The following is a 15,694-nucleotide window of genomic DNA, read 5'->3' as shown; positions in this document are numbered from 1 at the left end:
AGTGTTAAGTGGCCCTGGGGAGTTGCCAGAGAAGTTCTGTGGCTTTGATAAAAACTTCAAAGCCCCGAAGATACAGGGTTGATCTGGTAGCGTATGCCCGTGTTGGAGGGAAAAAGGTGTTGGTGAGGATAGTGGTTAAGAGATTGATTCAAGTTGGTTCTGTTCTGGAACACATCCAAACTCTTTGCTCAGTCTTAGATGTGATTTTTCTGATTAGGTTTGCTTCATTACCTGTTTTCTTAATTCCTTCGTGTATGTACGTGTCTCATCTCTCCAACTGGTTAATCAATTTCTTAAGGATAGGGACCGTACTCCAAACTGTTTTGAACTCCCTGTAAGCACATTCCTGTCCAACTGAACCCTAGCTCAGAATCCTGGTATCCTCAGCCTCACCGGACTTAGAACCAAGAATAGATCAAGCCTGTACGGTGCACCTGGCGTGACGTCAACCATCAGCCAAAAAAAAAAAATAAAAAATAAAAAATAAAAAGAAATTCCACAGTACTTCCCAAAACTTATCCTAGTAAGGTTGACTTGACCTGAGGGGATATTTAGAGCAAATAGTAGGTGTTGATACTGCAATTTTTGGATGCGCTGGGCCTTGACCCCTCAGGACTCCTGGCCAAGAACTCCACGACCACACTGGTCTCCCAGTGGACACTTAGGTCTGGGAAGAACCTGTGCCACGCTAAAGGACATTATGGATCCCACGTGGCTAGACTAGGTCTCCTCTGGTATGTCCACACAGGGGACCTGATGCAGTCCAGATATTGCACCTGGAGGCCAAGAAGGAAACACAGGGTGGAGGTGTTTTCACTTTTTTTTTTTTTAATGGTATTGATGGGGAGGGGTGGCTTGGAATGGATCTAGCGCCTCGGTCCTATCCCTTCCAATCTCCCTCGGCTGCTCAGGTTATTGGCCACCACTCGTCCCCTCCTCGAAACCGTGTAGACACAGCCGGCACCGTCCTCCGGCGGAAGGAGCGCGTAGGAAGCGGAGGTGGGTGTCCCCCGGCCCCCCACCCCGCCGGAGACCAACCGGCGCGACGGGAGGATGTCAGCGCGCGGAGGGCGTGCGTCGCCCCCCCCTCCCCCGCCCGCGCCCCCCGCCCTGGGGGACCCCGCGCCCAGGGGAAGCCCCACGCGGGGTGCCGGACGCCCGCCCCAGTCCCTCCGCCTCCCCGAGGCCCGGGGCTGCCTCCTCGGGCCGCGCTGGGGCCGCCCCGCACTGCGCATGAGCGGGAGCCCGGCAAGCCCGTGAGAGGAGCCGCCGCCGCCGCCGCCGTCCATTCGCTGCGGAGCCGGAGGAGGAGGGGAGAGGCCTGGAGGACACCAACATGGTGAGGCACTGCGGCCGCCCGCCCGCCCGCCCCGCCGGCTGGGGGCCGGCGCAGCTGCGCACCCCCGCCCCGCCGCCCTCCGCCCCGTGGCGACCCCGCCGCCCCGAGCCTCGGCCCGCGGCCTCCGTCCGCTCCCCGGCGGGGCTCTCCTTCTCTCCTCTCCCTTCCTCCTTCACCCCTTCCCGCCCGGGCGCCGCCGCTACGCGAGAGCCGAGGAGGCGGAGCGGAGCTGGGCCTAGTCGGGAGCCCCGGGGAGTTTGGGGCGCGGGGCGCGGCCCCCGGTGCCCCTCGCCGGACCCGGCGCGGGGGGAGGAGGCGTTGGGGCGGGGGGAGGGGATGGGGCAACGGCCCTGCCCCTGCCGGGCCCCCTCGCCGGCTCCATTGTGTCTGGCCGGGAACCGGGGTCCGGGGTTCCGGGTGAGGAGCCTCCCCCCGCCCCGGAGCCGGGGCTTCCCCCTCCGCCCCGCAGGCGAGAAGGAAAGACTTTCCCGGTGCTCCTTTCCCTCCTCCGCTCCGGTTCCAACACCCCTCAAGTCTCCAGGCTGTTTCGCTTGGGGTGGGGTATTAGCCCTTTTCCTTTCTCCATCACCTCTTGATGCGTCCCATGCTTTTGGAAAATGAGAGTTTAACTGGCCAGTTGGTGGAGGTTATAGTCGCCTCTCCGCTCAGAACATGGGAAACCGCTGAGCTTGGGGGACTGGGGGGGGGGCAGGGAGTACGGAAGTGCAACCTGTTCTCATTTTAATAAAATTAGGAGAAACAGACTTGCTACCTTTTGAGCACATGTTTAATTTGCTTGGAATGGGAGGAGTAATTGCTTTATTATGCCAGTTAAAGACCATTTGTGATTTTTAAAAAACAGTTTGTCAAGTTTTCCCCTCTTCTTTTTCTTTTGGGGGACCCCCCCCAAAAAACAACAGTCTTCTTAGTAGCTTGAAAAAGTGGTAGTCAAGTTATCTGTTTACATTTTGGTAAACTTGTACCTTACTCTCTTGGGTTCTCTTTTTTCCAGAAGTGATGTTTGCATTATAGTTTGAGCATGAGTTGAATTCCATGCAGGTTACTGTATGAATAGACAGTAAAAATGATATTGTTGTCCTTTTGCTCATGGGGAACATAAAGGCTTCTTTGAGAACGGTATATATATATGTGTGTGTGTGTGTGTGTGTGTGTGTTAAGGGAATGCCCCAGTATCTCTGTTTGTAGTTGGGCTTATTTCTGCTGAATAACACTTACCTAGCTCCAGCTCTAACTTGGCAGAATTTCGGTGTCATGTATGGATATGTGGTTTGGTTTGTCATACATTCCATGGTAAGTTTCATGAAAATTTGCTATTTGTATTTGTAAGAAAACTTGCCATAAAGTACAGGTTAATGTTTCGATTGACATTGCAGTGTTCAAAGATCTACGAGGGCATCTAAACATTTTCTAAATTTTAAAGTATTTTGAGGGTCATAGACACTACTCCTGGAGTTTTTTTAGGCTCTTGGCATGTAGTTAAGTAGGAAGTTTGAAGTAATGAAATGTAATTCCCTGGTAAACACTCTGTGAGAGCACTGAAATGTGCTCTGTTCATAATAGTCTGTAAATCAGAAGCATCCTCTAACTGGCTCTTGATAATGCTCATCTCCTGCTCAGGAATTCAGGATTCATGTGGTTCATGCAAGAGTTCAGCTTGGATTGGAGCTTGTAAGCTTCTGTCCTTTTGTTAATATTACATTAGCTAGTTTTGGAACTTAGCCATAACTCATCTAATGATACCCGTAGTGGCAACATATCACTAATTTAAAACACTTACGGTGGCTGAACTCAGATCATGTCACTAGAATTGTCTTGGTATGCTCTTGTTAGTTTAGAAACTCAGTCACCATGCACTCTAATAGAAGTTAGGCCATAGATTTTTCTAGTTAAGTTTCTTATCATAAATTTGTTTCTTGACAAAATTTTTGGGCTGGTATTTCTCAGTATGTGTAACTCAGCCTATTTCTAGAAGACATGTTATTGTTAATTCCAGGGTAGCTTAAATGATAGGATATCTGAAATATTTTGTATAAAAAAATGTTCAGTTAGCCCTACCTGACACATACATGGACCAAAAATAACTTCAAAACTAGACAATATTCTGTTATTCCTGAAAATCTTTTAAAAAGTATTCAACATTTCTGGGTTGTTATTTGTAAGATGACAGGATCGAGTTTGATGATTTCTAAAGTTCTATTCAGATAAAAATTTTGACTCTTAATTTCATCTAGTGTAAAGAGTGTGTACCAGGTAACCTACTAAATTTTTATATTCATGGCGTAGGATTTTTAGACCAGAAATGGTTCCAGAGATCATCTGTTTTATTCCTCTTCCCTTTTACAGAAGAAGAAATTGAGGATCAAGGAGGTTTTGAGGTTCAAATTTGCAAAACTGTTGCAGAACTGAAACTTTTTCTCCTGGTTTACTATTTCTGCCAGTATTTGTGGTATTATTATCTTAACTCAGATGGAATCTAGAGAAATTGTTGAAAATTGGATTTGATATTAAATTACAGTATTTGTATAAGAGGAAAACCCGTGTGTTACTAATGAATATGTTAAATAACAAATTTCAAATGGATGACTAATGATGTTAATTATAATGCTTTAATGGCTTTTTTAAAAATGTGGACTTAGAAATTTAAGATTGTACCTTCAGCAAATACAGTTTCTAAGTCCAAATGAAGGTAGTCCTGTTTGTCTCTTTAGAACTTATTTCATATTCTTTTGCATATCCACAAGTAAATTAAAGGAGGGCCTTAATTCATTTCAGCAATTATTTATTAAACACTTTGTGTCAAGCATTGTTCTGGGCATTGGGAATGTGTTGTGTGTATGTGTGTATTTTTTGTGTTTTACAGAAAAAATGAAAATCCCTCCTCTTGTGAGGACTACATTTTAGTAGGGAGACACAAATAAACATAGTATATATTTTTCTTATACTATGTTAGAAGGTATTAACTGCTGTGGGAGAAAACAGTGTTAAGGAGGGGTATTGGGGGAAGGGTGGGGACACAGTGGTAGTGGGTTTGCAAAATGGTGTCTGCATCAGTGATGAGGTGAATTTTGAGCAGACCAGGAGATGAAGCATTAAGCCATGCAGAAATGTGGTAAGACCAGTGTGGCTGGAGCACTGTGTATGGTGTATGGCGGCAAGGGGTTTTTGGGCATTAGAGCCGATGAGATCTGAGTGGTAAGGAGTAGAGATGGGTGGGTATGAGTGGGCATTGTAAGGATACTGGGTTTTTACTTCAAGAGAAATGGGAAGCCACTGAAGGATTCTGAGTGGTATGATAGACTATTTCTGTTCTCCTGTAGCGTCCAGTTACAATATTATAGGCAATAATTTTTTTTAAAAGATTATTTATTTGACAGAGAGAGCGCAAGTAGGCAGAGGCAGGTGGGGGTAGGTGGGGGAAAAGCAGAGTCTCTGGCGAGCAGAGAGCCCGATGCAGGGCTCCATCCCAGGACCCTGAGACCACAACCTGAGCCGAAGGCAGAGGCTTAACCCACTGAGCCACCCAGGTGCCTCTGTAGGCAGTCATTTTTTAAAGCAGTTTTTAAAAACAACAAAACCGTTAGTATAATTTTCTTTACCTTGCAGCTTCTGTGTATAGGGTTTTCAATTCTGTTTAAGATGACTTTCTAGTATTCATTAAAAACTAGTTGACCATTGAGTTTACCTAACCGTGCTAATTAATAAAAACAACAAAACCTCTTCCATGTATTGCTTTTGAAAATGTTCTAGTAGTTTGTACGTAGTTTAATAGCTATATGCAGAAAGTTGGGCCTCTGAAGAGAAAGAAGGACATTAACATTTATTGAGAACATACATGTCTGCTAGTCAGGCAATTTACAACTGCTATTAATCTTCAGTCTTGACATGGGTATTGCTACGTCCTTTTAACATATTTCTGGAAATGGGGATTTAGCAGTTCTAAATGATTTGACCAGGGTTAAAGAGCTAGTATGTGGCAGAGCATGACTTAGAAGCCTGGTCTCTGATTAGCACACTTTATCTACGTCCCCATCTCCCCCCCCCCTTTTTTTTTTAAAACCCAGCAAGTGCTCTTTCAGTATAGGTGTGGAATTTTTTATTAGTTTCACTCTTGTTTCTTTGTTATCATATTTCCTAGTGACCTAGTTGTTTCTGTATCAAATGAAATGATCTGATGTAAACATTTAAGTAACTGAAAAACTTTAAACTCTCTCCGTACATACAGTAAAAAAGTTGAAAGTAAAATGAACTCTCCTGGTGGTGGTGGTTTGTTTTGTTTTAAGCTTAAAAACAGCCGAGCTCATTGAGTCAAGTTGCTGTTTCCATTATGGTCTTACAGGTTGGGTCAAGCATAATGAAAATCTGTAAGAAACCTCCTTTTTGAATTTCAGCGTGTGTTGTTCAAGTTATGATAGTATGAACCATGACATTTGATGAAGAGAAATAGTTCCAAACAGGATCAGTTGCTTTGTGGACACAAATAAGCTCTTGAATAACCTGCTAGTTTACTAGTTTACCTAGTCATTTTAGGTGTACATACCCCACCTAAGAAAAAGCAAAAACAGAAGAGAAAAATGCCACTAAAGCATTTTTCATCACTTTGTTGAATCCCTTTTATATAATTAGTACCTAATCACGAATGGTGATTAGGCTGCTTGTTTGCATTGTAAAATTTTAAGAGAGATTTACTTTTAAAGAGTTCTTCTCTAAAGAATTCTTTTGCATTACACTTGTGAATCCTTCCACACAACGTTGTGTTCAGCAACAGAGATAAATTGCTGAAGTTCATGGCCCATATCTTTGTTATATTAGGATATTTTCATTTCAGTAAACATTTAGAGTGCTTATTTAATTATTCATAGGATTCTAAAATTTTTGGAATTAGGATTTGAATAGATACCAGATCTTAGAGTTAGGAGATTTCATTTTTCAAGGATCATTTATTTATGAAATAAATATCACATGACTCTTGAATATTAGTCATCATTATAAGTTATTTAACTATGAAACTCTTAAAGTCTCATTTAATTCTTTTTGTTTTGTTTTCACCTGAGTAATCTTTTTGTTAATTCTAGATTTCTTTAGAGAAGATGTTTATGGAGAGGAGAAGCAAGTTTAAATTAGCTACCTTGACTGCTTGTTAGAAGTTCAAAAATTAGTTTGGGGGAGCCAATTGAAATATGATGGGTAACACAAGTATTTTAAGGAGGTTATTTCTGTTCTATTATAGATAATCAGGATTTAGTAAAAATAACTTTTTAATGGAACAGTCTTGCTGAAATCAAAACATTATATTCTATTTACAGCGGAAGTCATCTTTTGGATATCTAGTAATTCTTAGGGTGAGGAGAAGAAAATCCTTTAAATTTCTGTCAACAGAGTACTTTTTAAAATATATTAAAAACACTTTATAAAAAATTTTAAGTAGGCACCATACCCACCGTGGGACTTGAACTCACAACCCTGAGGTCAAGAGTCTCCTGCTCTACTGATTGAGCCAACCAGGTACCCTGGGATGCTTTTTTTTTTTTTTTTTTTTTTAAAGATTTTATGTATTTATTTGACACAGAGAGATCAGAAGTAGGCAGAACAGCAGGCAGAGACAGAGGGGAAGCAGGCTCCCCACCGAGCAGAGAGCCCGATGTGGGGCTTGATCCCAGGACCCCGAGATCACGACCCAAGCTGGAGGCAGAGGCTTTAACCCACTGAGCCACCCAGGCGCCCCACCCCCCACCCCCGCCCCCGGGATACTTTTTTAAAACCTATGAGGAAAATCATACTGAACCAAACAAAACTGAGAAACATACAAAACCAGTTTGAATCTTACAAGTATACTTTCTGTAATATTTTTTTTCAGATGAATTGCTATTATATAAAACATCATTGACTACAATAATTGTATAGTATAATTGCACATTCAATTTAGTGTTAGTACAACACATCTTAAAGAAGAGTTGGTCATTGAAAGTACGGGAAGTTTATGGAAGAATGGTAAGAGGCACAGGCCTAACCATAAATAATTATTCTAACCTGCAGATTATAATTTAAAATAATACTGAGTGTTTTTGTTTTGCTTAATATTTGAAATTGTACATGTTTATATTTTGGGGGGCATAACCTACACGTGTTAGTATTTTCTCTGGGTTTCAAGCCTTCTCACTGGAGAAGGAAATACTGACTTTCAGTACCCTACAGTTTTCCATGTCTACATTTAAAGATATAGATTGTGGACAGCTCTAAAAATAGACGATGACATGACAATAAACACACTTTTCTTCCTGTTGAATTACTTTTCTTAAAAAATGACCCATCTCCCTCCTCTCCCCTCCTCTTCTTCCCAAAAACCCTAAAAAGGAAGTTCCATCCCTAAATTAGCCTTTTATTTAGGTTGTGAGGGAATGCTTAATGGGCAGTTATTAGTCAGAATGCAGATTGTTTACATGAGATTGGGGAAAAGTCAATTGATCACTTAACTTTTCTGTAAAAATAGGTGAAGAAATATTCCTCACAATTCCCCTCCTCCCTCCAGTTCACACATAATTAGGCAGTGGTTGCACTTTTGCCCTTTCTGTTTTCTCTTTCACTTGATGACAATATGGAATAAATGGAAAGACTGCATGCCCTGAAGCCAGGCACCAGGGTTTCTTTCCTAACTCTGCTACTTTTTGTATGAGTCTATCTTTAGATAAATTGAGCTCTGAGGCTTGGTTTTCTCATTGGTAAAGTGGAATCAGTGATAACCACCTTGCATGATTGTTAATAATTAAATATCTAGTGTAGTGCTGGCACACAGTAGGAGCTCAAATGTTAGCTGCTAGTTTTCTGGTTATGATTATTCTATCATTTGCATAATTTTTTTTTCCCTCTGGAGTATTCTTTCCTTCATGAACTTGAAAGGAGGCATTACGGTGTGCTAGGTACAGTTCTAAGTAAGAGTTTAACCTGAATTAATTCGTGTAATCTCACACCCTGTTTATGGATGAGGAAATTGAAGCACACAGAGATTAAGTAATTTTCCCAAAGTCACACAGCAATTAAGAGGCATAGGTGGGATTAAAATCCTGCCAGTCTGGTTGAGAGTCTACACTAATCATATACTACCTCTCTGTACAGGTAGAAGAGAAGAGGATTTCTAACTTCTACCTAGATTCTTAGTCTGGCTTTCCTGCAGAACTTTGCCCTTAGGTGAAAGTCTTCTCTAGGAGTCGGTAGTCTCATTAGTTGAATTGATTTTTCTTCCCACTTTGACTTCAGACCAGTAATCCTACCTCTTTTATGGATGAGTGGCTTGGGATATTGGTAACATTTGGTTATAGCTGCTGAATACTATGTATCATATACGGAAAGTGTGATTTTTCTGGACTTAAACTAGCTCTTCTAAGTTTCAGGTAAAGTTAAACTGTTAATCATATGGTAAACACAGGAGATTCAATATACAGAGCATTTAGTGAGTATTATGGGTGATTGCTACAGTATTTTGATTTTTAAAACGCCTTTTGTGAACTAGATTCATCAAATCCTGAGAGAACTAGAATTAAGTTAGAAAATTAATTCCTTTAAAAGTGTAAAGACCTTAGTATCTCTCTCTCTCTCTCTTTTTTTTTGTGTTCACACTGTATTTGAAACTTAAGGGTGAGAAGATGAAAATTCAGAATAATAGAAATAATGTATCTTTAATTTTTTGTTTTAAAAATGCAATTTTTTTGCATTTCAAAATGCCCTTTAAAATTATTTCCATTTTGGAATTATTAGGACTTAGTTGACTAGGAAATAATTTTCCATGTTCATTATTTTTCTGGAAGGAAATACTTAAAAGGAATTTCTTAACATTATGATCATTATTATAGAGTCTAAGTCCCTGTTCTTTTTTTTTTTTTTTTTTAAGATTTTATTTGTCAGAAAACACAAACGGGGAGCAGCAGGCAAAGGAAGGGGGAGACACAGGCTCCCGCCTGAGCAAGGAGCCAAATGCAGGACTGTATCCTAGGACCCCCTGATCATGACCAGAGCCCAAGGCAGACACCCAACCAACTGAGCCACACAGGCATCCCAAGCCTTTCTAAGTCCCCGTTCTTCTATCACACAGACTTTATAGGTTCAGTGGTAAAATGTACTTGGCTATATGATACTTGGCTATATCCAAATCATTTTTTCCCCAGGTAAACTATTTTACTTTTTTATAATTTTTAAAAAGAGAGAAAGTGAGAGAGAAAGGACTGGTGGGGGGAGGGGCAGAGGGAGAAGCAGACTCCCCACTGAGCAGGGAGGGAGATGCTGGGCTCTGATGCTGGGAGCCAATCCCAGGACCCTTATCATGATTTGAGCCAAAGGCCGACGCTTAACTGACTAAGCCGCCCAGGAGCCCCTTAAACTATTATTTTAAATGTGATTCATGAATTTCTTGACTGAAAAAAAGTTGCAGACATGTTAGACTTATGCATTGAACAGTACATGTTGTTAACTGGATTTTTTATTTTGGACAGATGAACAAATAAGTGTTTTTTACTGTCCAAAATTATAATAGTATCTCTAACTTTGGTGACCGCATACAATTTTAATTAGCTTTATGTTACAAAAGATAACACTTCTCTCCTTTTTTCCCTTCCTCTCACTCTCCTATTCTTCCTCTTTCCCCTTACCTCTTGTTCCCTCCCTTTTTTCCTAGAATTAAAAATAACCAGAGTATATTCTGTATTTTATACATTTTGCATATTTCAATACCGAATTTCCTTGAAAATTTGATAGCACGTTTGAGTACTGAAGATTGTATTATCTTATTTAATGATTTATTTAATGATTGATTTAAATAAGATTTATTTAAAAGGAACAAACTAAAAAAATCAAAGTAAATGACATATACTTATTTGCGTGCTGAATCATTGTAGTTGTTACATGTTTTTGCTCTCAGGAAGATCCCCACTGCGTTTGTAGTAGAAATAGAGAAAATCCATCTGTTTTTGTCTTGTACTTTAGTTTTCTATCCACCCTCTCATCCCCTGTAAATAATTTTTTGCTGGCTAGATACCGTTTTTCTCTTCCTTAAGTTGATAGAAATTTAAACCTTTAATGCTATGCTCTTAAAATCAGAAAACCTTGCCTGATGTCGCCATGTAGCCTGGGAAAAGAGGGTGGGAGTGTTAGAGGTCTCCTAGAGAACTTGGGGAAGGGACAAACTGTTATGTAGTACATTCCAGCTTTATTCTAGGACAGACTTTGAGACTATGGAATTGAGTGCATCCTCCCTAGTAGGGGAGCACATGGCTAAGATTGATTCTAGGGACAGAGAGCTGACAGAAAAATGGTAAGAGTGCATTATAAGTACAAAAAGGGGAGGGCACTTACCAGACTTCAAGAATGGGATTGCTTATTACTTCTTGGCCTAGCAGAAACCCATCCTATCAGTTCTGTGCCAGGTTTCACTCATTAACCTTTATGGTGTTGGAAGTGGGGTAGCTACAGCCCTTTCCTTAAAATATATTGATATTGCCCTATATACTGGAAATTTTAACCAGTTAAAAGTTTAATTTATATATACAAAGACATTATTTATTACATGTACTTTTTTTCAAATAAGATAATAGAGTTAAATTATTCATTTGTATAATTTTGTTACTAATTTGTGTGGGTAGGATGATTTTTTATCTTTGTTCCCCAGTTTTCTTATATCTGGCACTGTGACAAGAAGTCATTATAGACTGAACTGTTCTTTTGGCTTGCATAAGTGACTTAAGCTATATTTTTCCTTCCTCTTTTCAGCAAAAATGATTCAAGTTTCAGGGAACAGAGCACTGGATTTAATATTAAATGGTGAAACTCCAAATAATGCTGATTGTTTTTCTGTCTCCAACTTTAGGGGAATGGGAAGAAGTTAATACAAAGAAGTTAATTCAGGCTTAATTAAAAAAGTAATTTCCAGGATGTAGCCTGTAGTTGGTATACTTCAGATTAATCTCCCAACACTTTTACAGCCTTATACAGTGGTCACTGGTGATCATAGTGACCATCAGATACTTCTCTGTTCTTCAAAGAAAAATTAAAATGTGTATCAGTATACTATCTCTCTCAAGGGAAAAAGGTATACTAATTTTAAAAATAATATTTCATAATACAAATTGAAATCAAAGTGGCTTCCTTTCAGTTAAACAGTATATTAAAATAAGGTGGGTATCTTCCTTGGCATTTGATTTCATTGTGATTCATATGAGAAGATACTTTTCAAAAGGGAAGAATCCTAGACGTCTGAGAGATGTGTTGTGTAATGTGGTATGAGTTATCTGGTTTCCAGAGGTGATAGAGTTATTAGTGAGGTAGCACGAGGTTTGTGAATTTGTAGTTTCTTTATTTTAATGGAGAACGGAGGTTGAGATTTTAATCTGTTATCCTAAACAATAGCATATTTACAGAGAGAGGAGTGTGGCTGACAAATCAGACTCTAGGGCATAAACATTTTTCATATTGTAAGAGATAGGGTTAGTTTTCATATTTGATTTTGCATGTTCTTATTTTTATTCTGCAGTAAGGTGGAAATATTTATATTTTTGGCAGTCTTTTTCTTGAAAATCTCAAAAGGCTTTTAACTGTGTACAGTACGTAGTGTGGTTTGTGGAAAGTTTACGAAGACTCAGATTAATGAGATCTTTCTCTTCCTGTCCCATTTCTACTAATAATAACCTGGGTGATTTTTGAACAAATTCCTTAACTTTCTGGGTCTTTTCTCATCTGTACAATCGGGATTGAGGTTTGTGATCTGTCAGTTTGGGCTAGATCAAAGAGGCTGGGATTCTCAGATGTGTTGCTTAATCCATGGAACTCTGTCTATTTTTTTTTTTATTTTTTTTTATAAATTTTTTTTTTTAATTTTTAATTTATTTGTCAGAGAGAGGAGCGAGAGTGAGCACAAGTAGACAGAGTGGCAGGCAGAGGGAGAGGGAGAAGCAGGCTCCTTGCCGAGCAAGGAGCCCGATGTGGGACTCGATCCCAGGACGCCGGGATCATGACCTGAGCCGAAGGCAGCTGCTTAACCAACTGAGCCACCCAGGTGTCCCGGAACTCTGTCTATTAATGTGTGCCTTACTTATGTGCTTTTTTCCCCCTTGAAGTAGCAGCTCAGCAAGAACTCACGTACTTTGCTGAGAGATGGTGATAGGACTTGGTAGGGGGAAGAATAATAATGGGGAGGTTAAAATTGCACAGGAGATCAGTTTGGGTGGAAGGATGGGGAGAAACATGGTCCTTGATATTGGGAGAGTAAAGGGCCTATTTGCCCTTCTTAATTTTGCACGGGGTTCAGGTCAGATGAGAAAGGAATCCATGTCAGCATAAGGCAAATAAGAAGAGGTTATTACAGCAGAGAGCCTGTTTGGGGAGAGCCTCTGCTAGGCTTGGGCCAAGGGAAAGAGGTGATTCTTTCAGGGGAAAGAAAGAAGAAATCTGTTAAAATTACCTTTGTTGGAAGGATCCAGGGTATTTGTTCATATTTGCACTGCTTTCTATTTGAATGCAAATATGGGGAAATTCTTCTGATAATTATCTTGGTTTCTGAACACCATTAGGAGAAATGTAGGGTGCTCATATTTCTTTTTCACATTTGATAAAAGTAGCAAGAAAACAAGGGGTGGGGTTGGGAGAATTGTACCCTATATCCTTTATAAAGGGTTTTAAGACTGCAAGTAATACCTGTTAATTTCATTGTTCTCTGGCGTCATTGACTCTGGCTGGCTAGATAATGTCACTTCTTCACCACCACCCCTTATGCATCCCTATAGAGCTTTGTGGTTGGTCAAGGTTTTGAGAATATCTGTATTTCCCTTTCTAGAACCTTTATATATGCGCTCAGGATCCACTTTTAAGAGAAGTGCAGGGTGGTTGAATTTCCTTCGTCTTTTAATTTCTTCTGTAAAATAATACCAAACTTTGTGCTTTACATTAAAAAATTGTCTATCTGGTTAATAGATCAAAAATAAGGCTTGACTTGAAATATTTTAATATTTTATGAGGAAAAAGTATTGCTAAGAGTGATTAGTTAGCCATGTAGATATAGTCATCTGATTTTATGTAGAGTTTCAATTTATTTTTTGGTTTCAATAGAACAAGTTGAAATCATCGCAGAAGGATAAAGTTCGTCAGTTTATGATCTTCACACAATCTAGTGAAAAAACAGCAGTAAGTTGTTTGTCTCAAAATGACTGGAAGTTAGATGTTGCAACAGACAATTTTTTCCAAAATCCTGAACTTTATATACGAGAGAGTGTAAAAGGATCATTGGACAGGAAGAAGTTAGAACAACTATACAATAGATACAAAGGTGAGTGCTTGTGACTTTAAATATTTTGAACCAGGTTTTCCAGTTACATGCTTATGAGAAATCAGGCATACATAGAACATAAATTGGGTGAATGTGTCCAACAGAGCTCTGTAGATCTTAGAATTACTTCAAGAGATCTGAGAGAAATTCTTTCCCTCTTTCCACTAAAATTTCTTCTTAGCCTCTTTATTTCTTTCTCCCTTATCCTCCCCACCCCCTTTTCTCCCCCAAGATCCAGTTTCAGAATAGTCACTGGGGGCCTGGATTTTCCCCCTTATTTTCATAAAATTCTGCTGAACCAATTTTAAGAAATAATTTTAACAGCCTTTAAAGAATTAGGAAATAGTACTTTAAAGAAGTTAAACAACATATAACAGATGAATAAAGAAGAAGTAGATAGCTTCTCCCTCTTTATTCTCCTGAGGGAACCAATATTTGATAGTCTGGTCTGGATCCTTCCATATCTTTTATGTTTATGCAGAAATATACATACTTTCTTTCAAAAATTTTCCTAAAGTGGGATTACATTTTATGCTTAACTTATGCCCAGAAGCCAAAAGATACACACGTTTTTTATTTTTAGAGATACTAGCAAATCACCTACAACAGTGCATTGTATGAGTGGTTCTTTCTTCTTGTATTTGTCATTACTTTAAATTTTTGCCATCTGATCAGTAAATATATTGATAGTTGGGTTTTTTCTTTAATTTGAACAGCAGATGTTTATATTGTTGAGATTGGGATTGAATTGCAGAGTTTATAGTTTTTCTGATATTAAGAAATGATTGCCTTTATAAAATGAACTTTGCTGTAAGAAAACAAGAAATTCTATACATATGTTCAGAAAAAAATCCTTTTTTTGGTATAGGAATATCTGATTTTCTGAGTGTGTACGAGTATGGGACATTTTTCACACGAATAAATAAAACTTGAAAATCAAGTGCCCACCTCCCCCCGCCCCCCAATCTTCCTGTTCATCTCAAGAATGCCATTTCAGGGACAAAATGGCTTTAAATATTATAGTGGGAACTGGGTATTTACCCTAAACATACAAATGTAGTGATCCGAAGGGGCATGTGCACCCAAATGTTTATATAGCAATGTCCACGATAGCCAAACTATGGAAAGAACCTAGATGTCCATCAACAGATGAATGGATAAAGATGTGGTATATATATACAATGGAACACTATGCAACCATCAAAAGAAATGAAATCTTGCCATTTGCAACGATGTGGATGGAACTAGAGGGTATTATGCTGAGTGAAATAAGTCAATCAGAGAAAGATAATTATCATAAGATCTCTCTGATATGAGGAATTTGAGAGGCAGGGCGGGGTTGTGGGGGTAGGGAAGGAAAAATTAATCAAGAAGAGATCGTGAGGGAGACCATAAGAGACTCCTAATCTCAAAAAACAAACTGAGGGTTGCTGGGGTGGAGGGGTAGGGAGAGGATGGTTGGGTTATGGACATTGGGGAGGGTATGTGCTTTGGTGAGTGCTGTGACATGTGTAAACCTGATGATTCACAGATCTGTACCCCGGGGGCAAATAATACATTATATGTTAGTAAAAACAATTTTTAAAAAAATTATAGTGGGAAAATATGTTAGAGTATTACCATTTCATATCTCTGACCCATTATGAACATTTAAAAAATGGAATATAGAGCATTACTTTGTCAGTTTTAAGCATAGCATAATAAAGTATGGCACTAATTTAATATTGCACTGTTATTTTTAAAGATCCTCAAGATGAAAATAAAATTGGAATAGATGGTATACAGCAATTCTGTGATGACCTGGCACTCGATCCCGCCAGCATCAGTGTGTTGATCATTGCATGGAAGTTCAGAGCAGCTACACAGTGCGAGTTCTCCAAACAAGAGTTCATGGACGGAATGACAGAGTTAGGGTGAGTCTATAATCACTACAGGAAATTATAGGTACATTACTATGAGAATTAACTGTGGAACTGAATTGTGTTATGAATTTGTAAATATCAGTTTTTAAATTTACCAGCCTACAAACATTG

General features: G+C 39.4%; 1 protein-coding gene across 1 annotated transcript in view; it reads left to right on the top strand.

Annotated features, from left to right (window-relative positions):
• The first annotated feature begins 1,224 nt into the window (after nt 1-1,224).
• Nucleotides 1,225-15,694, top strand: part of DCUN1D1 (defective in cullin neddylation 1 domain containing 1) — a 31,976-nt gene continuing 17,506 nt past the window's right edge. The window contains exons 1-3 of the mRNA XM_080811942.1: nt 1,225-1,339; nt 13,445-13,661; nt 15,406-15,574. Coding sequence (XP_080668068.1) covers nt 1,337-1,339; nt 13,445-13,661; nt 15,406-15,574 — 389 coding nt within the window. The 5' untranslated portion in view covers nt 1,225-1,336. The remainder of the gene's footprint in view (nt 1,340-13,444; nt 13,662-15,405; nt 15,575-15,694) is intronic.

Source organism: Martes martes, assembly GCF_963455335.1.
Source record: "Martes martes genome assembly, chromosome: 1".
In the NCBI taxonomy this organism is placed as follows: Eukaryota; Metazoa; Chordata; class Mammalia; order Carnivora; family Mustelidae; genus Martes; species Martes martes.
The sequence above is the reverse complement of the archived record's forward strand: the minus strand, read 5'-3'. Positions and strand labels throughout refer to the sequence as shown.